Source organism: Lithobates pipiens, unplaced genomic scaffold, assembly GCF_037356315.1.
Source record: "Lithobates pipiens isolate NorthernLeopardFrog02 unplaced genomic scaffold, aLitPip1_a1.2 Scaffold_23, whole genome shotgun sequence".
Lineage (NCBI taxonomy): Eukaryota > Metazoa > Chordata > Amphibia > Anura > Ranidae > Lithobates > Lithobates pipiens.
In genome coordinates this window covers 120,413,662-120,438,508 of record NW_027507785.1, presented here as the reverse complement: position 1 = coordinate 120,438,508, position 24,847 = coordinate 120,413,662, and the positions used below count along the sequence as shown (strand labels likewise).

The 24,847-nt window shown below is 43.0% G+C and overlaps 1 protein-coding gene across 1 annotated transcript in view; it reads left to right on the top strand.

Annotated features, from left to right (window-relative positions):
* The window catches only part of RFT1 (RFT1 glycolipid translocator homolog), a 63,472-nt gene that overhangs the window by 18,894 nt on the left and 19,731 nt on the right, over positions 1-24,847 (top strand). The window contains exons 5-7 of the mRNA XM_077452274.1: positions 2,658-2,759; positions 7,237-7,371; positions 10,016-10,094. Of these exons, the coding sequence (XP_077308400.1) occupies positions 2,658-2,759; positions 7,237-7,371; positions 10,016-10,094 (316 nt within the window). The remainder of the gene's footprint in view (positions 1-2,657; positions 2,760-7,236; positions 7,372-10,015; positions 10,095-24,847) is intronic.

The window sequence follows — 24,847 nt, the reverse complement described above, 5'->3', positions numbered from 1 at the left end:
CACCTGCCACATCACTTGCCACGAGATGTGGATTGTCAACTTTCCACGTCACCTGCCATGCCACCTGCCACAAGTTGTGGATTGTCCACTTGCCACGTCACCAGCCACATCACCTGCCACAAGTTGTGGATTGTCCACTTGCCACGTGACTTGCCACATCACCTGCCACGTCACTTGCCACATCACCTGCCACAAGTTGTGGATTGTCTACTTGCCACGTCACTTGCCACGTCACCTGCCACAAGTTGTGGATTGTCCACTTGCCACGTCACCTGCCACAAGTTGTGGATTGTCCACCTGCCACATCACCTGCCACGTCACTTGCCACGTCACTTGCCACGTCACCTGCCACAAGTTTTGGATTGTCCACTTGCCACGTCACCTGCCACAAGTTGGGGATTGTCCACTTGCCACATCACCTGCCACGTCACTTGCCACATCACCTGCCACAGGTTGTGGATTGTCCACTTGCCACGTCACTAGCCACAAGATGTGGATTGTCCACTTTCCATGTCACCTGCTATGCCACCTGCCACAAGTTGTGGATTGTCCACTTGCCATGTCACCAGCCACATCCCCTGCCACAAGTTGTGGATTTCCACTTGCCACGTGACTTGCCACATCACCTGCCACGTCACTTGCCACGTCACCTGTCACAAGTTGTGGATTGTCCACTTGCCACGTCACTTGCCACGTCAGCTGCCACGTCACTTGCCACAAGATGTGGATTGTCCACTTGTCACATCACTTGCCACATCACCTGCCACGTCACTTGCCACAAGATGTGGATTGTCCACTTTCCACGTCACCTGCCATGCCACCTGCCACAAGTTGTGGATTGTCCACTTGCCACGTCACCAGCCACATCACCTGCCACAAGTTGTGGATTGTCCACTTGCCACATCACTTTCCACGTCACCTGCCACAAGTTGTGGATTGTCCACTTGCCACGTCACCAGCCACATCACCTGCCACAAGTTGTGGATTGTCCACTTGCCACATCACTTTCCACGTCACCTGCCACAAGTTGTGGATTGTCCACTTGCCACGTCACCAGCCACATCACCTGCCACAAGTTGTGGATTGTCCACTTGCCACATCACTTTCCACGTCACCTGCCACAAGTTGTGGATTGTCCACTTGCCACGTCACCAGCCACAAGTTGTGGATTGTCCACTTGCCACATCACTTTCCACGTCACCTGCCACGTCACCTGCCACAAGTTGTGGATTGTCCACTTGCCACGTCACCTGCCACAAGTGGATTGTCCACTTGCCACATCACTTTCCACGTCACCTGCCACAAGTTGTGGATTGTCCACTTGCCACGTCCCCTGCCACGTCACCTGCCACAAGTGGATTGTCCACTTGCCACATCACTTGCCACATCACCTGCCACAAGTTGTGGATTGTCCACTTGCCACGTCACTTGCCACGTCCCCTGCCACAAGTGGATTGTCCACTTGCCACGTCCCCTGCCACAAGTGGATTGTCCACTTGCCACGTCACATGCCAGTCACCTGCCACAAGTTGTGGATTTTCCACTTGCCACGTCACCTGCCAGGTCACTTGCCACTTCACCTGCCACGTCACTTGCCACAAGTTGTGGATTGTCCACTTGCCACATCACTTGCCACCTCACTTGCCACAAGTTGTGGATTGTCCACTTGCCACGTCACTTGTCACCTGCCATGTCACTTGCCACAAGTTGTGGATTGTCCACTTGCAATTGCAATTGTTTAAAATATTTTTCTAATGGTTTTTCATCATTTGCAATCATTTTTGAGATTTTTAATGTAAAAAAAAGGTCACCTTTAAAAACGCTTATAAACTAAAACGCGGCAGCCGCGTTTTACCGCGTTTTGCGTCTGAAACCTGGAAACTTTTGCGTCTGAACCCATTTTTTTGCTTCTGGAAAAACGAGGTTAAACGCAACTGCATAAAAACGGCAAAAAACTAGACTGTGTGCATGGACACATAGGATAACATTGAATGAGTTCAGGAGCAGTTGAAATAAGTGTCCAACTGCCTCTGAACACGCGTTTAACTGCGTCTCGTGTGCATGAGGCCTAATATAAACATAAGGACTTTCAGTGTACTGCCAGGGAGACTTAAGATATTATACAAATATAAAAAGATGCTACCAATAAAATACGATTTTATGATTTTTATTGTACAAATGCCATTAAAAAAAATGAATCGATCGTAAATGTATAAAAAATATAAAATGACCTATAAAGTGTATACAGTTCTAGCTTATGTGGATCCAGCACCCATTGTAATGTCAATACTTTTCGCTTCATCAGGATTTCTTTGATCCATACAAGTTTGATCCAAGAAACGGCAATATTATAGTATAATGTATATGACCAACATTTTTACTCTATTACTATTACTCTATTTTAAATATATTCATTGCTTACATAAATTGAATTGTGTGTCACCTCAGCAACAATTTACAGTACTGTGTGTCTGTCCTACATCCATGTAAACTATAACTGATGATCGGTCCTTGCGGCAATCTGTCTGCTTCCAGGGATGGTCATGTGTTCCTAGGCACAGGCTGAGCAGCCACAGTTCACATTCCTGCGTTTTCAGCGGTAGGATTTTGCTTGATGGCCTTACTGGAAGTTTAAATTGTTAATTTTCTTTTGCCAGGTGGTTGCTGAGAGTCTTGCAATTATTCTACGTTGTTCAGTCACTGTAATTCTGGTGCTTCTCTGTCCTCAATGGGGACTTCTCATATTTTCATTCACTCAGGTAAGGCATATGTCTGTAATCAAAAGAAATCCACATGCTTTTAAAAATATCTGGAAGTTATCATATCATTTTGTAATTTTCTTTCCTTTTAGAATTGTTGTAAATGTAATTTTTTTTAATCATACATCCCAGGATACAGAGGAATTCATATTCATGACTACTTTGGTTTGGTTAGCATATCACCTTCAGCTGAATTGACACTGGGATCCAGTGAATTCACTCTGGAATCCAGGCATAACCCCTTACAGCTCCACTAAGTCTCTTTTGTGCTAGTGACTGTATGGGTAGACTTTCGTGTGTCTCTCTGGTGATCTGATGAAGAGGTAGGACTGTCCAAATGGGCTGCCACAGATAATAGGCCAAGAGGGACTGTACCTGGACATTATCCTCTCAGTAGGAATCTCGGGGTCCACAGCTTTCTCAAACACAGAAGACATTATATCGGAGCATCTCCCGGTACTCACGTGACTCCTCGGCTCTCTCCTCTCCCCAGCTGACAGTTGTAGCGGTTGGGGACGAGCACTCCGGGGAGGAGAGAGAGCAGAGAAGTTACGTGAGCGCCCTGAGGTGCTCTGATAGAAGATATAATCTGCATTTGTTTTATACAGCACAGGGACACATAATGTTGTTTAACAGAGGGGATGACATGCTTATACTATAAGTATAAAAGCGGCAGGAGGGGAGAATCATGGAGTGGACAGAGCTGACAGGCAGGGAGGGGAGGGGGGGGAGGACAGAACGGGACACAGGAAAGCAGAGAGGAGAGCTTGCGGATGATGGAGACATGTAAACTGACCACAATGTCAGGGCTCAGCAGCCATGATATACCTTGGTCAGTTTACAGAGGGGAGGGCAGAACCAGGCAGGATCAGCCAGGTATTTTAGGGTGATAAAAGGGGCCAAATTACACAAGCATGTAAGCACATGGTTCAACAGATACATATTCGGAATATGAAATGTTGGGGTAACATATTCTTTAAGTAAACAATGCAGAACCGGTAAAAAAAAAATTAGGGGTCCTAATGTCACTTGATGAAATTTGATTACAAAGAAGTAAAAAAGACATTAACGATTAATACTGAGATGCCATTAAAGTCCATGTGCTTGTAAAGACAGGCGTCCCAATACTTTTTGTGTGTGTATATATATATATATATATATATATATATATATATATATATATATATATATATATATATATATATATATATATATATATATATATATATATATATATATATATATATATATATATATATATGTGTGTGTGTATATATGTGTGTATATATATATATATATATATATATATATATATATATATATATAATATATATTGTGGCAGCACGCAGGTAAAATCACCTGGTTGTATCCAGGATGGGAAATATGTGTGTCCTAGATTCAGGCTTTATGCAGACTTTTACAATTAGAGGGGAAGAGTTAATGAGCCCAGCTGTAGTAAGTGGGCTCATTAAGACCTCTACAAAAAAAAACAACATGCATAGGGAGATGCTCCATCCTGGAACCAGTTTTGTGTTGTATAGACTGGGGAGTGTGTCACCTGTACTGTGCGGTGAGTTAACGCCTGTGTGGCAAAACCTTTACAACAAAGGCAGGGACTGGTACAGCACAAGGCTGCACCCAGTTGTTAGACAGGGAGTCTACGTGTGTAGTTAGAGGTCAAGCTGACCAGGATTTATTTTCTTGTTTTATTTTGTTTGGCTGTTATATGTATCACTGCATGTAGCATAAATAAACCGGATCTTTTTGTTTTTTTAACCTACACCGCTGTCTGCTGTGCCTGACTTTGTGTTGTGAACCCATCCAGGGGGTCACACACACCCGCTGCCGAGCTAACCCCTCACAATATATATATATATATATATATATATTATATATTTTACACTCACAAAAGTGAGTACACCCCTCCACATTTTTGTACATATTTTATATATCCTTTCATGTGACTGAAGAAATGAAAGAAATTACGCTTTACTACAATGTAAAGTAGTGAGTGTACAGCTTGTATAACAGTGTACATTTGCTTTCCCCTCAAAATAACGCAACACACAGCCATTAATGTCTAAACCACTGGCAACAAAGGTAAGCACACCCTAAGTGAAAATGTCCAAATTAGGCCCAAAGTGTCAATATTTTGTGTGGCCACCATTATTTTATAGCACTGCCTTAACCCTCTTGGGCATGGAGTTCACCAGAGCTTCACAGGTTGCCACTGACATCACGGAGCTGGTGGATGTTAGAGACCTTGCGCTCCTCCACCTTCCGTTTGAGTATGCCCCACAGATGCTCAATAGGATTTAGGTCTGGAGACATGCTTGGCCAGTTCATTACCTTTACCCTCTGCTTCTTTAGCAAGGCAGTGGTCGTCCTGGAGGTGTGTTTGGGGTTTTTATCATGTTGGAATACTGCCCTGCGGCCCAGTCTCCAAAGGGAGGGGATCATGCTCTGTTTCAGTATGTCACAATACATGTTGGCATTCATGGTTCCCTCAATGAACTGTAGGTCCCCAGTGCTGGCAACGCTCATGCAGCCCCAGACCATGACACTCCCACCACCATGCGTGACTGTAGGTAAGACACACTTGTCTTTGTACTCCTCACCTGATTGCCACCACACACGCTTGACAACATCTGAACCAAATACGTTTATCTTGGTCTCATCAGACCACAGGACATGGTTCCAGTAATCCACGTCCTTAGTCTGCTTGTCTTCAGTAAACTGTTTTGCGTGCTTTCTTGTGCATCATATTTAGAAGAGGCTTCCTTCTGGGATGACAGCCATGCAGACCAATTTGATGTAGTGTGTGGCTTATGGTCTGGGCACTGACAGGCATACCCCACAACCCTTCAACCTCAGCAGCAATGCTGGTAGCACTGATATGTCTATTTCCCAAAGACAACCTCTGGATATGACGCCGAGCACGTGCACTCATCATCTTTGGTTGACCATGGAGAGGCCTGTTCTGAGTGGAATCTGACCTGTTAAACCGTTTTATGGTCTTGGCCACCGTGCCGCAGCTCAGTTTCAGGGTCTTGCCACTATTCTTATTGCCTAGGCCATCTTTATCTAGAGCAACAATTCTTTTTTTTTTTTTCAGATCCTCAGAGAGTTTGATGCCATTAGGTGCCATGTTGAACTTCCATTGAGCAGTATTAGGGAGTGAGAGCGATAACACCACATTTAACACACCTGCTCCCCATTCAACCCTGAGACCTTGTAACACTAACGAGTCACATGACATGAGGGAGGGAAAATGGCTAATTGGGCCCAATTTGGACATTTTTACTTAGGGGTGTACTCACTTTTGTTGCCAGTGGTTTAGACATTAATAGCTGTGTTGAGTTATTTTGAGAGGACAGCAAATTTACACTGTTATACAAGCTGTACACTCACTACTTTACATTGTAGCAAAGTGTCGTTTCTTCAGTGTTGTCACATGAAAAGATATAATAAAATATTTACAAAAATGTGAGGGGTGTACTCACTTTTGAGAGAAACTAACACACACACATATATATTATTATATATATATATTTTATTATTATAATACTCACCTCCCACTTTATTAGGTACACCTTGCTAGTACCAGGCTGAACCGTTGGTACAAGGCAGGTTGGATCCATGCTTTCATATGTATGCCAAATTCTGACCCTACCATCTGATGTTGCAGCTGAAATCGAGACTCGTCAGGCCTGGCAACATTATTCCAATCTTCTATTGTCCAAATTTGGTGAGCCTGTGAGAATTATAGCCTCCTGTTCTTAGCTGACAGGAGTGGCACCTGGTGTGGTCTTCTGCCACACATCTGCTTCAAGGTTCGATGTGTTGTGCGTTCAGAGATGGTATTCTGCATACCTTGGTTGTAACAAGTGGTTGTTTGAGTTACTGTTGCCTTTCTATCATCTCAAACCAGTCTGCCCATTCTTTTCTGACCTCAACAAGGCATTTTCGTCCACACAGCTGTTGCTCACTAGATATTGTCTCTTTTTCAGACCATTCTCTGTAAACCCTAGAGATGGTTGTGTGTGAAAATCCCTGTAGATCAGCAGTTTTTGAAATACTTAGACCAGCCCACCTGGCACCAACAACCAAGTAATCCACTTTCTTCCTCATTCTGATGCTCGGTTTGAACTTCAGCAAGTCTTCTTCACCACATCTAGATGCCTAAATGCATGGAGTTGCTGCCATGTGACTGGCTGATTAGCAATTTGTGTTACCAAGAAATTGAACAGGTGTATCTAATAAAGAGGCTGTTGAGTATACTTTTCAAAATGAGTGATGCCACGTATTATGATGACAGGCAGGAAACTAGTATTTATAAAAGAAGACTTTAGCTATGGCAGCTTACATACTTTCTCACTACTGGTTTAATTTCATGTGTAGTAATTGTTTACTAGTTTACAAGTCTTCAGTTGTTGATTTTGGACCTGCTTTTTCTGAAAAGTCTTTTGTGTTGTAGATCCTGTACACCAGTCTGCTGGCTTTGTGTTACATATTGTACTTTGCAAAGTTCTTGGGCTCTAAGGAGGCAGAGAAAAAGCAATTCCCATTGCACAGTATGAAGGAATTCTTACCTAGATATTCTGCAAGTCAGGTAAGTGTTAACTTACCACAATTTGCCACAATTAGTACTGTTGAGTTCTACATTTGTTTTCATATGTAGCAAAAAAGTGGAAAACTCACACGATTGTGGTATGACGTTGAACTGTGAAAAGGCAACTAAAGCTGTTGTGCCTTTCCAGAATGATCCAGAGACCGCATTAAAACCTAGTTTAGTGAAATAAAAGTGATATGTGGAAAAATATTCCGCTACCCTGTGAAAAAGAAAAAAGCAGCTACACAAAAATCGGACAAAAATTCATAATAAACAATAGGTGAAAATGTAGCGCTGATAAATCAAACAATAAAGTAAGAATACAGATTTTTGAACTGTGAGAAAATATTTAAATAAGTCCCAACTAAATAATTGTGAGGACAATGAATAAGTTCCAAATAGGTCAGTCCAACCCAGTGGGAGTTCCGCCCAAACTTGATATGGTGTTACGGCTGAAAGAATGTAAAATACCAATAACGTCCAAGAACAGTAAAAATGGTTACTCTTACCAAATCACGAGGACCTGGATGCCAACAGGCACCAGGTCAAACAGGCATGGATAACACAATCAACGGCTCAGCAAGGATGATCCAGGGGGTCCTCAGAAGCCAAAAAAACTGTCGATGGAATCCCGTTGGCAGAGACGGCACACGTACCATGGATGACAGGATGGAGTAGTCAAACGGGAAGATGGAACGTGTGTATATATACAACAAAAAAGGAAAAGCACTTCCAATGGTACAGATAAAAAACAATGGGTTTTTTATTTCCATAAAAAACAGTTAACAAGTAAAAAATTTGATTACAATTAAAAGAAAAAGGGCAATATGAGAAGCGGAGAAAACCAATCCCTACGCGTCTTGTCCTAGAGGGACTTCAACTGGGGCATCCAAGAACATTTCTACTGTTCTTGGATATTATTGGTCTATGGATTTTACATTCTTTCAGCCGTAACCCCATTTCCAGTTTGGGTGGAACTCCCACTGGGTTGGACTGACCTATTTGGAACTTATTCATTGTCCTCACAATTATTTAGTTGGGACTTATTTACATATTTTCTCACAGTTCAAAAATCTGTATTCTTACTTTATTGTTTGATTTATTAGCGCTGCATTTTCACCTATTATTAGTCAAATAAACCAGCACAAAGGATGATACCTACATACGATGCAAAATGTCCCTTGTGTTTCTGGCTAGTCTGTTGAAATATTAAGACCCCTTTCACACCACACCGCCCATAGCGATATTTTTAGCAGCGTTTTACCACCGGATTTGCAGCGCATTTCGGCCGCTAGCGGGGTGCTTTTACCCTAAGCTAGTGGCCGAGAAAGGGTTAAAACCGCTGGCAATACGCCGCAATAGCGGCGTTTTGCCGGCGGTATTACAGCGCTGCCCCATTGATTTCAATGGGGAGCATCGGTGGAGGAGCGGTAAACACATCGCTCCTTCACCGCTCCAAAGAAGCTGCTGGCAGGACTTTTCCCTGACGTCCTGCCAGCACCCCGCTGTAGTGTGAAAGCCCTCGGGCTTTCACACTACAAACAATGGTGCAGCTTCTTTAGGGCGGATTGCAGGCGCTATTTCTAACACTATAGCGCCTGCAAAATGCTCTGGTGTGAAAGGGGTCTAAGTCCTTTGCCCCCTCACATACCTCCACAGCTGTATACTTGTGGCGCCGCAGGGATTATTCTAAGTGCTGAACCTGTGACAGACACTTGTCATAGGTCCCGAATATGCCTTCCTTTTTCCGCTCCCCCTTTTACATTCCTGGAAATTGTATTGTAGCTTCCACCAATTAAATACAATATTTTAGTGAAACGTGCAGATGGATGAAAGGTCCTCCTCCACTGTTCAGAGAACTTTTCATTCATGGAAGCTGTAGTACCACTCCTGTGAATGGAGGAAGGGGGAGGGCATAGTCGGCACTCTTGACGAGTGCTTGTGACAGGTGAGTGCTCATTTTAACCCCTACAGTACCATAAAATAACGGCTGCTGTGCAATGCCAAATCAGGCAGTTATTATGCACTATAAAATGTACAATACTAAAGACTTTCCTAAGCACTGTCTCTGTGAATAACTAACACTGGCCAAGGAGACATGGAAGATGTAGGGAGGGTCCAGCTAGGACTAAACTAACACAGAACAGAGAGAGATACCAAAATTACTTTCGTAAACAAGTTGTAGTGGCTCAAAACCTGCCATTACATGTCAGCATTCTACAAACTAATAACTTAATGCAGTTAACTTGGAAACCTGGAAAGTTTAGAGTTTAAATTATACCTTTTATTAGCTAACCTGAGTTACTGGAAATGCAAGTTTTGGACCAGTTAGGTTCCTCACTCAAGCATTCTACAATTCTCTTGGACGATTCCATCTTTAATAGGTTAGCCAATATAGAGTATCGCTCAAACTACAAACTTTATTTTATTTAGATATAGATTCTTCTAAAGGAAACCCCTTAAGAAGAGAGATTTGGGGGACAATAAAGGGTAAAGTGGCTAGATCTTAAAGATGAGATGATGGGAACATAAATCTGGGACTTGAGTACCTACAGAAACACTTCTATAAATTTGGACACACAGGGATGGAAGGAAGCAAAGATGTTAATGATGTTCATTTAACTTATTTATATTTACTGAACAGGACTTCATAGACTGGAAACAAGCCTGGCTAGCCTGTAGTTTCTTCAAGCAATCATTTTTAAAGCAGATTCTAACAGAAGGTGAGCCCTTAGACACCATGTCATGATGATTTTGGTGATTTTTGTCAGTAGATGTGAACAAGGTCCTGGTCCTTCACACATGATTAAAGTGAACCTTTTAAAGATTCTGTTTTGAAGCATTAAAATTTAAAGTGCAGCTTAACTGCTTGCCCACCATATAACTAACATATACGGAGGCAGAGTGGCCTCCCTTCGATTAATTACATACCTAGTGTGCAATTTGCGTGCTTGGACCGCGAACGCGCATTGTCAGTCTGCCTGCGCTGTGACCACTGGGCACCTGTTTTTCTGCTCGAGCGTTACTGAGCATAGCTCTGTGAATGGAAACAACACAGAGCCGTGTTCAGTGATGGGGGATCTTGTTTGTTCATTCCCTGCTAAGCAAATAATGAAATCTAGATCCCCAGTAAAAGCAGCACACCGTATACACAAACGCTGATGATTAGCATTTGGCTGAAGCCATTTATTATAAATTAGCTGTGTTTACTCTTTTTAAATCCTAATGGCAACGGGAACTACCCAAATTACCCTGATCAAAAGTTTACATACCCCAGTTCTTAGTACCGTGTATTGCCCCCTTTAACATCAATGACAGCTTGAAGTCTTTTATGGTATTTGTGGATGAAGCTCTTTCTCTTCTCAGATGGTAAAGCTGCCCATTCCTCTTGGCAACAAGCCCTTAGCTCCTGTAAATTCTTGGGCTGTCTTGCATGAACTGCACATTTTAAATATCCCCAGAGTGGCTTAATGATATTGAGGTCAGGAGACTGAGATGGCCATTCCAGAATCTTCATTTTATTCTGCTGTAGCCAATGGCAGGTCGACTTGGACTTGTGTTTTGGATCATTGTCATGTTGGAATATCCAAGTACATCCTATGCGCAGCTTCCTGGCTGGTGAATGCTAATATTCCTCCAGTATTTTTTGATAACATACTGCATTCATCTTGCCATCAATTTTGACCATATTTCCTGTGCCTTTTGTTGCACAAGCATCCCCAAACCATCAGCAATCCACCTCCATGTTTCACAGTAGGAATGGTGTACCTTTTTTTCATAGGCCTTGTTGATGCCTCTTCAAATTTTGGTCTTATCACTCCAAATGACTTTGTGCCAGAAGGTTTGAGGCTTGTCTTTGTGCTGTTTGGTGTATTGTAAGTGGGATACTTTGTGGCATTTGCATAGTGATGGCTTTCTTCTGGCGACTCAACCGTGCAGCCCATCTTTCTTACAGTGCCTCCTTATTGTCCATCTTGAAACAGCCACACCCCATGTTTTCAGAGAATCCCGTATTTCACCTGAAGTTATTTAAGGGTTTTTCTTTGAATCCCGAACAATTTTCCTGGCAGTTGTGGCTGAAATTCTAGTTGGTCTACCTGACCGTGGCTTGGTTTCAACAGAACCCCTAATTTTTCACTTCTTGATTAGAGTTTGAACACTGCTGATTGGCATTTTCAATTCCTTGCATATCTTTTTATATCCCTTTCCTGTTTTTATACAGTTAAACTACCTTTTCCCGCAGATCCTTTGACAATTATTTTGCTTTCCCCATGACTCAGAATCCAGAAACATCAGTGCAGTACTGGATGAAAGATGCAAGGGTCTGTCAGGAGTTCAGAAACTCGTTGACCTTTTATACACACACACTAATTACAAGCAAATGGATCGCAGGTGAAGATGGTTACCTTTTAATAGCCATTCAAACCCCTTTGTGTCAACTTGTGTGCATGTTATCAGGCCAAAATCACCAGGTATGTAAATTTTTGATCAGGTTCTATGGGTATTTTCTGTTGCCATTATGGTTTAAAAAGAGTAAACACAGTCGATTGATAATAAATGGCTTCAGCCAAACACTAACCATGAATGAAAGAAAAGTTTTTGTGTTATCGTTCATATTCTCTGAACAATGGCCGAAATATCATAAATTCTGCCAGGGTATGTAAACGTATGAGCACAACTCTAAGCCCTTGTACACATGGTTGGAGATTCCGACAGAATGTGTCCTATCGGACCGTTTTGTCAGATATTCCAACTGTGTGTGGTCTCCATCGGACTGTTTCCGACGGACCAACTTTTCCAACTTGCCGGTAAAATTTTCGGCCAAAATGCTCCGATCGGACATACTCCGATCATGTGTAGCCTACTCCGACGGACAAAGCGCCATGCATGCTCAGATGAAATTCCTAGACCAAAGCTATTGGCTACTAGCCTGAATGTAGTCCCGTCCTAACGAAATAACGTCATCACGTTATGTACAATCGGATTTTCCGACAACTTTGTCCGACCGTGTGTATGCAACAGTTTCGGACAAAATCTGTCGGATCTGGTTGCCGGAATGTCCGACCGTGTGTAAGGGCTAAGTCACTGATCACCGCCATTACTTGTATAAAAAAAAAAGAAAAAAATCCCGTATATATCACATAGTTTGTAGATGCTATAACTTTCACAGAAATTAACCTACACTTATTGGGATTGTTTTACCACAGTTATGAAGCAGAATACGTTTTGGCCAAAACTTAAGAGATATTATTATTATTATTATTTTATTTATGGAATATGTTTTATAGCAGAAAGTTAAAAAAAAATCTAAATTGTCATTCCTTTTTAATATAATAAAAAACTAAAAACCCAGAGGTGATTAAAAAGAAAGCTCTAGTTGTGTAAAAAAAAAAAAAATTGTTAGAGTATAGCATTGCATGACTGCGCAATTTGTCTTTTTTATTATTTTTTTTTTTGATCTGATTTTATCTTTAATTTTTTTTTATACTACAACAACATATACACAAACATAACATTTAAAATCAAAACACAAAAAAACATACACAAAGCGAAAAAATAAAAAGGGGGGTAATTTTAACCCACCCCTTTTCCCACTCCTTCCACTGTCAAGTCGATACACAATCCTTTTTAGCCTATAAATGAAAAACTCTTTTTTTTTTTTTTTTCCATACATCTATATTCTGGCAAAGGTAACTCCTAACTCAGTCCCATATCCACATGGTCAAGCCACGGCTTCCAAATAGTATCAAACCTCTTAGATAAATTCTTCATAAAGAAAACATGGTGCTCATTGGATATTTTATCTGAATAGATCGATCTCCTATCAGATATAGTTGGAGGGGGAGAGGAGGTCCACCTAATGGCAATTTGTCTCCTAGCCACAAAGAGCGCTCGTGCAACAGTAAACCACTTGGGTGGTTTAAGCACTGAGCTATCAAGATAGCTCAGTAGACATATATTAAAGGATCCACTGAAAGATTCAAATCTAAGAGCCCATTAAGCATACCCACAACCTCTGCCCAATACCTCCTGAAGTTTTGGACATCGCCATAGTAAATATATCAATGACCCCGATTTGCCACAGCTCACGGTTTTTAAAGTGGTTGTATAGTCCTTTTTGGGACTTTTACCTACAGGAAAGCCTATAATAAGGCTTACCTGTAGGTAAAAAAATATCTCCTAAACCTGTACGGTATAGGAGATATACCCCTCACAATGCGCCGCTGACTGCAGCGGCGCATGCGCACAGGGGATTCTCGGCTGAAAGCCCGGCAGACGACGGACCCTGCCGGGAAGAAATCTTCTGTGACGATATAGCGGCTCCGGCCACGCCGGAGCCGCGATACCCGGAAGAATCGGACCAAATGTCGGGGCTTTGTTCTAAGGTAAGTATTTCATAATGAGCTAGTATGCGGTGCATACTAGCTGATTATGCCTTTTCCCTGCAGGTAGGAAAAAAAAAAAAAAACACAGCGGGTATACAACCGCTTTAAGCCAATATTAAAAAAAGAATTGCAGGGTCCTGTACGCCCTATGCAATATATAAAATTGTGTTAATCTAAATAAAGGTGAAAGAGATACAAGGGGAAGAGTCTGAAGAATCTTATCCCAGACATAGTCAGAGATAGGGCCAATATCACGCTCCGATTTTTCTCTAGATGGACAATAAAATGTATTAGAAGTACACTGTAATATAAATTTTTATACATAGCGGATATTAGTATCGGTTGCCTGAGCCACTCTTTCCAAACCTAGGACCGGGGGCTATAGAACAGAAGAAGAAAACTTGTCACAGCTGCAAAAATTTGGTAGAATCCTCTAGGGTTCAAAGAAAATTTCCCTTACCAAGTGATCAAAATTGAAGTACACCCCTCTCATAAAGTTGAGAGAGGGTAAGAATCCCAGCTCGTTCTCATCGCTGAAAGCCCTGGAGGGTCAATATCTCAGGCAGCGCTTCATTGCCCCAAATAGGGATATCTTTATTTAGGGAGGAAACCCCCAATATCCTTTTAACAGATTCCCACACCTTTTATATATAAGTACCAGGGTGGGTTTATTAGAAAAGGAGGAGCACCCCAGTGCCCCCTCCATGGCTAATAGCGGCTGGTGTCCTTGAAAAGCAAAAGAGACTAAGCGAAATGAGCAGTTGAGGTTCCCACTGTACTAGATACTGCATTTGAGCAGCAAGAAAATAAATCCTTGGGTTTGGGCCCGCTAACACCCCAGCCTCCTTTGAAATATTGTAGGATATCTAGTTTTATACAGTGGGGTCTTCTTTCCCAAATCAAATTTCTAAGTAACCTATTGATCTTAATAAAGTTCTTCAGAAGGATCCAAACTGGGGAATTATGTAAAAAATATATAAAAGTTGTGGCATCCAGACCATCTTAATTAAATTTATGCGGCCTATTACTGAAAGGGGAAGTTTATCCAGTAATGGAGCAATACTACAAATGACGGGGGATGCAGTCATGGTAAATCCCAGATATTTTAAAGAGGAAGCAATTAGAAGTTGTGGGCATATTAATGGCAAATTCTTCAGGAGTGGATCAAGCGGCAGAAGCACAGACTTTTCCCAATTAATAGCCCTAAGAACCTTGCAAACTCATCCATATGGACCAAAGATTTGTTAAAAATAAAATAACATGGTCGACATATAATGCTACTTTTTCCTCCACATTGCCTCTAACCAGACCCGTTTCATCCGGAGCAGCCCGAAAAAGGGATGCCAATGGTTCAATGGCACAAAGAAGGGGTGACAAAGTGCACCACTGCCTTGTGCCACAAAATAACATAAAAGGGGAGGATTGCACGCCATCAACCCTAATCGAAACCTTAGAGCTAGAGTATAATAATTGGACCCATTGACAGCATATACCCCCCCCCCCCCATACCAATTTTTTCCTGAATGGTCTATAGATAGGGCCATATAACACTGTCAAATGCTTTGGTGGCATCCAGTGGCAAAAACGCCTGATCCGTATTAACTGCCGGCATCTGCATATTAAGGTAAGCTTGCCTAATATTAACATATAACATTGACATATTGAGGATAAAGCTAGCTTGATCAGGATGAATAATTTGTGTTATCCTTTTCAATCTATTGGCTAACACCTTAGCTAATATCTTCACATCTGTTGACAATAAGGAAATGGGCAGATATGATTCTGGAAAAAGTTGATCTTTATCTCTTTTTGGGATAACCAAAATTGTGGCTTCGGATTCCTGGAGACTTCCGCTAAAGCTGAATTAAATGTTTTAAGTAGGGTAGGTAGCAACACTTCATGTTTTTTTTTGTAAACTTGAACTGGAATACCATCCACCCCTGGTGCTTTATTATTTGCAAAACTAGCCACTGCAGCTTCTAGTTCCAATAGGGTCAAGGGGGCATTAAGTATCTCGTGATCTTCCTGTGATACTCTTGGAAGAGTAATCCTTTCAAGATAAGCAGTCAACACAGCATAAGTGTAGTTAACCTGTGATGTATTGTGCTAGTGTACACCCACCCACTCTGATCTCTATGCGCCGTTACAGATGTTATGCCTGATTAGGCACATGCGACCTGAGCCAATATTTTGCCTGCTGCTTCCCCTTCAACCCAGGTCAGCTGTTTCTGGAAGAATTGTTTATTTCTGGCTCTGTCTACCAACAGCGAGCTTAACTTAGTCTGCAAGGTTTCCCAGGTGTCAGAAACCATGCATCAGACCGAGATAGAAATACAGTTAAATCACACTTGTTTAATAATAAATGTAAATAGAACAAACATGGTCAAAACCTAGCCAAAGTTCAGTAACCGGAATGGATAGTCAGACAAGCCAGAAAGTCAGGAAGCCAGGGAACAACATAGTGGAACAGCAAGCAGGATCTAGAGCCAGAAGGAATGTCAGCCAAGCAAGTCTTTAATAGGCACGCAGGACATAGGCTCTGTGATGTTGACCAAGGTGAAGGCAGAGCTCACCTGTGCTGGACGGCTTAAGTAGGCAGGACTGACGAGAAGGATATCAACAGGTGAGTCACTATGGAGATATAGGAGCTGCCAATTAGCCAACAGATGAGCGGTCAACTCAGAGAAGGAAGGGCTGAGCCCAGCCCTGACACCAGGCTATTTGATTTTGAGCTGGAACTCAAAATCTGGCTTTGCCCGCTAGCGCCTCTCCCTTTACCTGTACAAGCTCTCTACGGGAGGGTGTTTTTAATGCTACTAATTTGTTTTAATCAAAAGTGCTCTCAAATAGGCTCTAAGAGCATCCCATACTATTCTAGGAGGTGCCGATCCTGTCTTTTGAGTGATAAACATCCCCAGGTAGTCAAACTGGACTCCATCCTCAGGAAATAAATCCAACCAGAATAAATTTAGATGCCAAGGGAAAATAGACCTTGAACGCTCAAAGGCCATAGTAAATATTACAGGGGAATGGTCAGAGATACCTCTTGGTGCTATTACCACATCCTTAAAAGCCATGACAAGGTCTGCAGAGCACAACACCAGATCGATTCTTGAGAGCGAACCAAATGTTTTAGAATGAAAAGTATATGAATTTTCAGTAGGATGTAACATCCACCACATATCATGTAACCCTAATTCCCTACAGAGCCCCCCCAAAGAAGAGAGGCCATCTATAGGTAAAGGGCAAGGAGAGGGAAATCTATCCTGTCCTGGGTCAATTACATTATTAAAATCACCAGTGGAAGTGAAGGAGAGGCCTTTAAAAATTACAGAAGCTAAAGAAGGACCTCAGGGTTATATGGAGGAGGAATATAATAATAATAAATAATAATAAATGGCAGCAATAATCAATTCAGAATCGCATATATGACACTGAAGAAAAATAAACTTACCATTCACGTCCACTAGTGTCCTGGTGCAGGAGAATGATATATCATTATAAATTAATATAGAAACCCCCTAAGAGTAAGATGACAGAACAGAATTATATGCCTTCCTAACCCTCCCTTTTGCTGAAACCATCTAATGGTATTACCGGTAGCATGAGTCTCCTGCAAACAGACAACTTATGGCTGGAATAGGGTTACATAATCAAAAATAGAATTTCTCTTTAAAGAGGAATTCATGCCATGAACATTTCAAGAAAAAAACGAATATACTGCCTAGCCATATTCAGTTAAAAAAAAGAAAAAGGAAAACAAATATTAACCAAACCTTTTACTATATTGCTCAATAAACATGATAAACTGTCCCGGCAATGAAGAAAGGAGTGAAACAATCCCAAAATAGTGCAAAAAGGGGGAAGGAAAATAAAAAAAAAGGGGGGGGGGGCCGCCAACACAACACAAAAAGAAAAAATAAATAAATAAAAACCACTCCATTGGAGGTTCCTAAACTATCAGTGAGTGAGATGGGTGAAAGGGGACCCATTGTAGGAGATGGGGAATAAAAAGGAAAGGACCCTAAAGAGAAGATGATTTCCTTTTACTCAATCTAATTCTGTAATAAAGTTGAAAAATGTTGGTCAAACCATTCCTGGGCAGCTCGAGTAGAGTCAAAACATTTTACTTGATCATCTAGAACCACACATAAATGAGCTGGATACATCATAGAATAGTGAAGGTTCAGCTTTTTCTTTTTTTTTTTCGTGAAAGGAGCGCCCTTGATTTTTTTGGAGAGCAGGTGAGAATTCGGGGAAAAACTTAATTTTAGAGCCATTGTAACTCATTTCCTTCATAGCTCTACGTAACATATTTCTTTATCGTACATGACAGGACACAGAGCCACAGTAATTTCTGTATGGGTTATATGGCACCTTCAGGTGATGGACACTGGCACACCCTAGACAGGAAGTTAAATTCCCCATATAACCCCTCCCCTTACCGGGAGTACCTCAGTTTTTTCGCTAGTGTTGGTCACGAGTAAAGATGTGCTGTGTTGAGCTACGCTGGAATATTCCTTGCTGGGGCAAACTATGCAACCTGATCCATTCAATGTGTCTTTCAGGAGGAATTGAATGATATCCAGGCCTCGTGTCGGAAGAAACAAAGTTTTTTGCCTGTAACGCTTCTCTTTTTTTTTAGAGAACTGGACCTCGGGATCCAGTATTTGTTTTGTTTTTTGTTTTTTCAGCCATATTCCTGGCAGGTGCTTTGCAGGCCAAGGGGTATGGATCCCCCGGCCCCTGAAGGTTTTTTAATGGAGCCCACCAAGAGGGGTGAAGATTGGGTCCGTTTTACTGCAGAACCCTGCAGCTGTATAAGTTAAGGGAGATTCCTAAGGAATTTTTCTAATTCTTGTGGGTTTTCTCCTTTTAAGTAAATGTTGTCATGCCTATAGTCACCACCGGGGGCTGTCAAGAGCACGTAACTGATTCCATGCTTGTCAGTCTCGCTCTGGGTCGCAAGCTGCACGCTTCCTTCAGCCCAAGCTCCAGGTAAGACACAGGAAGGTTTTTTTTTCTCCTTGGAATGTCCCCCCACCTGAATAGCTCTAAGAGGCAGAGGGAGCATAGCTCAGTCGGTGGTGTGCTTCGCCGCTGCTGCCACCATTACAGCGGTTCTCCATTGGCTCCAACTCTCCTCCTCTTCTCCACCCCAGTCCTCCTCCACATGCGATTCAGTTGGATCGGAGCCCGCTCGCATGGGAAAACTGTCTATTTTGAATGGGAGAGGCGCAGTGGGTGGTCGGAGGAAGGGGCGGGGCTTAGCACGATCGGCATGCTTCAGCGTCCACAACGAGGGATGTGTAAGCTATAAAGTGCACCTTTTTTTTCAGGTGCATACAGCTGAAGGAGGGACACAGAGCAGACGGGTGGCATGTGAGTGTTGGTGACGGGCATTCCCAGGGCACATTTATTTAAGCATCAGACTGAGATAAATAGCAGCGGCAGTTGCTGGACTATTGCTCAGCAGTGGGTGCATTTTTTTGCAGTACCTCTGCGTTTGTGCTCAACACTATGACTAGAAGGGGTGGTACAAATACCACAAAAATCAAGGGCACAAAGGGGTCACCCTAAGGACATAGTTGCATAGTAAGGTTGAATAAAGACACCAGTCCATCCAGTTCAACCTGAGTGTCTACAATTACCCTCCCTCTGCAACACCACCTCCCCCCCCCCCCCCCCCAAAAGATCTAGGGAGGCTGGTCAGAGTGAGCCATCGGGGTCATCAGGGACTGCAATTGCTTCTGACACTTCAGCCCCTGTCTATATAACTGAGGAGGTTTTCTCCTCAGCTGTGAGTAGATTGGAGGAAAGGTTAGCGGCTTTAATCGCATCTTCACAGAGTGGAAGAAAACACATTCGGTCCCCTTCTACCACCCAGGATCCTCAAAGGAACAGTGGGAGGGGAAGATGAATCCCCCCTCAGGGGACCGTGGTGGGACTGATGACTCCTCTTCTGAGGGATCAAGTGGAGAAGAACCTCCTTCAGCGTCACACTCTGAGAAATTGCTGGTGCATTCTCTTACTGAAATGGTCCGCTCCACATTTAAGCTACCCTTAACTGAGTCGGTTGAAAAGCCCACTTCTTGTTTGGGTTAGTTCACTAAAGCCTCCTCAAGCTTTGCATGCCTTTTCTGTCCATTCATTGCTGGAAAAGCTTATGTATTCTGAGTGGGATGACCCAGATAAGCATTTTTTCCCTCCTAAAAAGTTTTCAATACTTTTATCCTATAGAGGAAAATTTTACTAAGATGTGGAGTATACCGGCAATTGACGCTACTATGTCCTCTGTGAATAAAAGTTTGACTTGTCTGGTTGACAATGCGCAAATGCTTAGTGATCCAACTGATAAAAAAAATGGAAGTCTTGTTAAACATTTTTTCCTTGTCCGGTTCAGTGGCTCAACCTGCAGTGGCAGCAATTGGGGTATGTTAATCCTTGAGAGACCATTTGAAACAGGTTCTCAAGGTTTTCCCTTAACAGCAGGCCCAGGAGTTAGCTGAGCTGCCGCAATCAGAGATTCTATTCTTCAAACCTCTCGCCTTACGCTTGGGTTGGTACATATAAAATCTTATGATTGAAAAGTTGGTCAGCCGAAGCGCCATGCAAAAAGCTCCTGGCTGGTTTTCCTTTCTACTGCGAAAAGCTGTTTTGGGGATGATTTGGACAAATATATCCAAAAAATATAAAGTGGGAGAAGTACCCTTTTGCCAGTTAAGAAAAAGAGTAAACATCCCTCATTTAATTGGGCTCTTTCTCCAGTGCCAGGGGCATCAGCCTCCAGGCAGTTGTGATGGCCTCCACCATCAGGTTCAAGAGGTAAACTTCAGAGTCAACACCAGGGACAAAAGAAATCCTGTGGGAGAAAACCCGCAAGACAGAATGCTAAAGCCTCCTGAAGGGGCGCCCCCACTTATTCGAGTGGGGGTAGGACTTCTGCAGTTCTCAAGGGTCTGGCAGGAAGAATTTTCGAGATAGATGGGTGGTCTCCACAATAGCTCTAGGTTACAAACTAGAGTTCCAAGAATTCCCGTCTCCTCGTTTCCTCAGGTGAAATGTCCCCAAAGATCCAGAGTAAAAAGTCTCTCTTTCTAGCGTTAGACCGACTTTTTTCGCAAAAAGTGATCATGGTGTTCCCCATGGAAGAGCAGGAGTTGGGGTTTTATTCAAACCTTTTCACGGTGCCAAAACTAAACTAAAATAATGTTAGACCCATTCTAGATCCCAAAGATCTAAACCGGTTGCTGAAAATTCGCTCTTTTCGCATGGAATCCATCCTACAAGGAGGAGAACTTCTGGCATCAATCGACATCAAGGATGCATACCTACATGTATCTATTTTCCCCGCTCACTAGAAATATCTGCATTTTTGAAGATGAAAAACTTTTTACCCCAGGCAAAGATGAGCGCCATAAAGGAGCTGGTTCAGGTGGTCAGGGGAAAGAAGGGTGGTCCTATTCCCTTTTGTATGAGGTTGTTGGGGGAAGATGGTGTCTTCATTCGAAGCAGTTCCCTATGCTGTCCTGTCGGCATGGAACAAGAAGGTCCAAGCACTAGACTTTCCGATGCGTTTGTCGCCAAAAGTGTGCCAGAGCCTCAGTTGGTGGAGGATATCCGAAAATCTACAGAAGGGGAAATCCTTCTTACCACTTACCTAGAAGGTGGTAGCAGATGCCAGCCTTTCAGGTAGGGGAGCAGTCCTGGAAGATTCGTCTGTCTAAGGGAAATGGTCCAGAACCGAAAGGCCCTTGCCCATCAACATTCTAGAGATTCGGGCAGCGTACCTAGCCCTAAGGGCCTGGACATTCAGGTTGCGGAATTCTTCTGTCAGGATTCAATCTGACAATGCCACAGCAGTGGCTTATATCAATCACCAAGGGGGCACCAGAAGTCAGGCAGCCCAGGGGGAGGTAAACCATATCCTAAGCTGGGTAGAAAAGCATGTGGCGTGCATATCGGCCATATCGGCAATCTTCATTCCAGGGGTAGATAACTGGCAGGCGGACTACTTAAGTCGCCAGCCGTTGTTCCCGGGGGAATGGTCCCTTCACTCGGACATCTTCCTGGCTATATGCCAATGATGGGGGATCCCGGACGTAGATCTGTTTGTGTCCAGGTTCAACAACAAAGTCGACAACTTTGTGTCAAGAACAAGGCATCCACTTGCATGAGGAGCAGATGTATTGGTGACCCCGTGGGATCAGTTCTCACTGATTCCCTCCTATTCTGCTGCTACCTCGATTTTCTTTGCAGGATCAAGCGGGAAAGGAAGTCGGTAGTTCTTGTGGCCCAGAAGATCTTGGTATGCCGAAATAGTAAAGATGGTGGTAGGGGCCCAATGGACCCTACCACCATGTTCAGACCTGCTATCACAGGGACCAGTGTTCCATCCTACTTTACAAACGCTAAATGTATCGGTTTCGCTATTGAAACACACATTCTGAAGAGTCATGGGCTTTCAGGCTCAGAGATATCTACTTCGATTAATGCAAGGAAGCCAGCTTCCAGAGTCATTTATTATAGAGTCTGGAAGGCATATGTTTCCTTGTGTGAATCCAGGGGTTGGCATCCTAGAAAGTATGTCATAGGTAGAATTTTTGCCTTTTTGCAAATGGGGCTAGAGATTAAACTGGCCTTGAGTACTATCAAGGGCCAGCTCTCGGCCTTATTGGTATTGTTTCAACGTCCGCTAGCTTTGCATTCTTTGGTCCGAAACTTTATATAAGGGGCAGTGTGGCTTAATCCACCGGTTAGAGCACCCCCAAACCCTTGGGACTTGAATTTAGTTCTGTCAGCGTTTCAGAAACAGCCTTTTGAGCCGATACGGCATATTCCTTTGGTCCTTTTGACAAGGAAGCTAGTTTTTCTGGTAGCCATTTCTTCTGCAAGAAGGTTTCAGAGTTGGCTGCTGTTTCTGGTAAAGAGCCACATTTGATCATTCACAAGGATAGAGTAGTAATGCATCCTCATCCTAGCTTTCTGCCAAAGGTGATTTCAGGTTTTCATCTAAACCAGGATATTGTTTTACCTTCATTTTTTTTCCAGAACCCTGTTCTTAGGTAGAAAAGTCACTACATTCTTTGGATGTAGTGAGAGCAGTCAAAATCTATTTGAAGGCGACCGCTTAGATTCGGAAAACAGATGTTCTGTTTGTGTTACCTGAAGATCCTAGAAAAGCACAGGCAGTGTCAAAATCCACTATTGCCAAATGGATTCGGCAAGTAATTATTCAGGCTTATGGTTTGAAGAGAAAAGTTCCACCTTTTCAAATCAAAGCACACACCACCAGGGCTGTTAGTGCTTCGTGGGCAGTGCCACCAAGCCCCCATGGCTCAAATCTGCAAGGCCGCAACTTGGTCTTCAGTCTATACATTCACCAGATTTTATCAGGTGGTTGAAAGAAGGCATGAGGATATTGCCTTTGGGCTCAGTGTGCTGCAGGCAGCAGTATAGGTTCTCAGGTCTGATTGCACCCTACTTTTTTTTTTTTTGGTGTCCCGTCCCCTCCCCTCAGCATTGCTCTGGGACATCCCATACAGTAATTATTGTGGCTCTGTCCCGTGATGTAGGATTTTTATAACGGCTTACCTGTAAAATACTTTTCTTGGGGTAAATCACGGGACACAGAGGTCCCTCCCCTCTTTCTGATTACACGTGTATTGCTTTGCTACAAAACTGAGGTACTCCTGTAAGGGGAGGGGTTATATGGGGAATTTAACTTCCTGTCTAGGGTGTGCCAGTGTCCTTCATCTGAAGGTGCCATATAACCCATACAGTAATTACTGTGGCTCTGTGTCCTGTGATGTACTCCAAGAAAAGGATCTTACAGGTAAGCTGTTATAAAAATCCTATGTTTCCTTCTCTCCAAAGTTTTTAAAAACTGGATAACAAAGGCTCTAGGGGCACTACCCGCTGGTAGTGGACAGGTGGGAACCCGGTGGACCCGCTCTACAGCAAAAAGTGCAGAGTAATTGGCTCTACCAAAAATATCCAGCATTCAGCAAACATGCATGGATAATTTTGCTTTAACTTTTTCAGCAAAGACCACCATGCATATATTATTTCTACATAAGCAGTTCTCAAGGTCTTCAATTTTTACAGTATTATCATTAGTCCGTTTTATAACTGTTTTAACTTCAGCCTTTAATGGTGATAGACAATCTTCCATATCACTAATTCTGGTTTCAAGACCTGGTGTTCATTCCTGCAGTTTATGCAGATCCTGGCGATTCAGCGTAACATCCCCACAAACTGCCTGCACTTGACCAGAAAGTGCTACCAAAGATGCAACACATTGCTGCATAATTGAAAAAAGATCCTGCATGGTAGGCTCACGGGTAATATCCATCTGGCTACTCCCAGCTCTATGAGCAGAAAACTCAGCCACAGTCTGTGTATACTGTTCTTTTCCACTCTGAGTAGATAAATGATCCACAAAAAGGGCAGCGTCCGACTGTGAGACTCTTTTCCCCCATAGTTGTTTGTTTGCAGAGGGATAGATGACACACAGCTTCCATTAACTCCTATATCTAAGCCTCCTGCCTCCTCCACAGGCAGATCCGCACATAGCAACTGCAATGAGTCCTGTAATGAAGCCTGTGAGGCATGTACTGAAGACTTGATGGATTTAACATTAGCAGACCCCACTACCTCCATACTGCGTGTCGTTGTAGGCATTGATAGGTTTTTCCAGAATCGCTAGAATCACTGATGTTTTCAGGCTCCTACACATGCAGCAGGACACAGGGAGTAAGGAGAAAACAAATCTGCTAATGAGGTTAAAAAAACAGAGAGCGCCGAGCAATACCAGTCACAAAGCTGCTGGATGTCAAAAGTTCCCGATAGAAGCACATTCTCCTCTGCCACTACGCCACAAGGACACATCACAGGAGAGAGAGATACAGGCTCTGTAAAACCAGCAGGGTCCTCACGCTCACAGCCTCTAGCTCCAGCCATGGAAAGCCTGATGCTTCTGCTATCTCTCACTGTACTGTACCACGAGCTTGGATCTTGAAGCAGGAAGCAGAGCTGGTTTCCCACACCATATAATAGGAGGAGACAGGATATGCCAGCCGGTATACTCC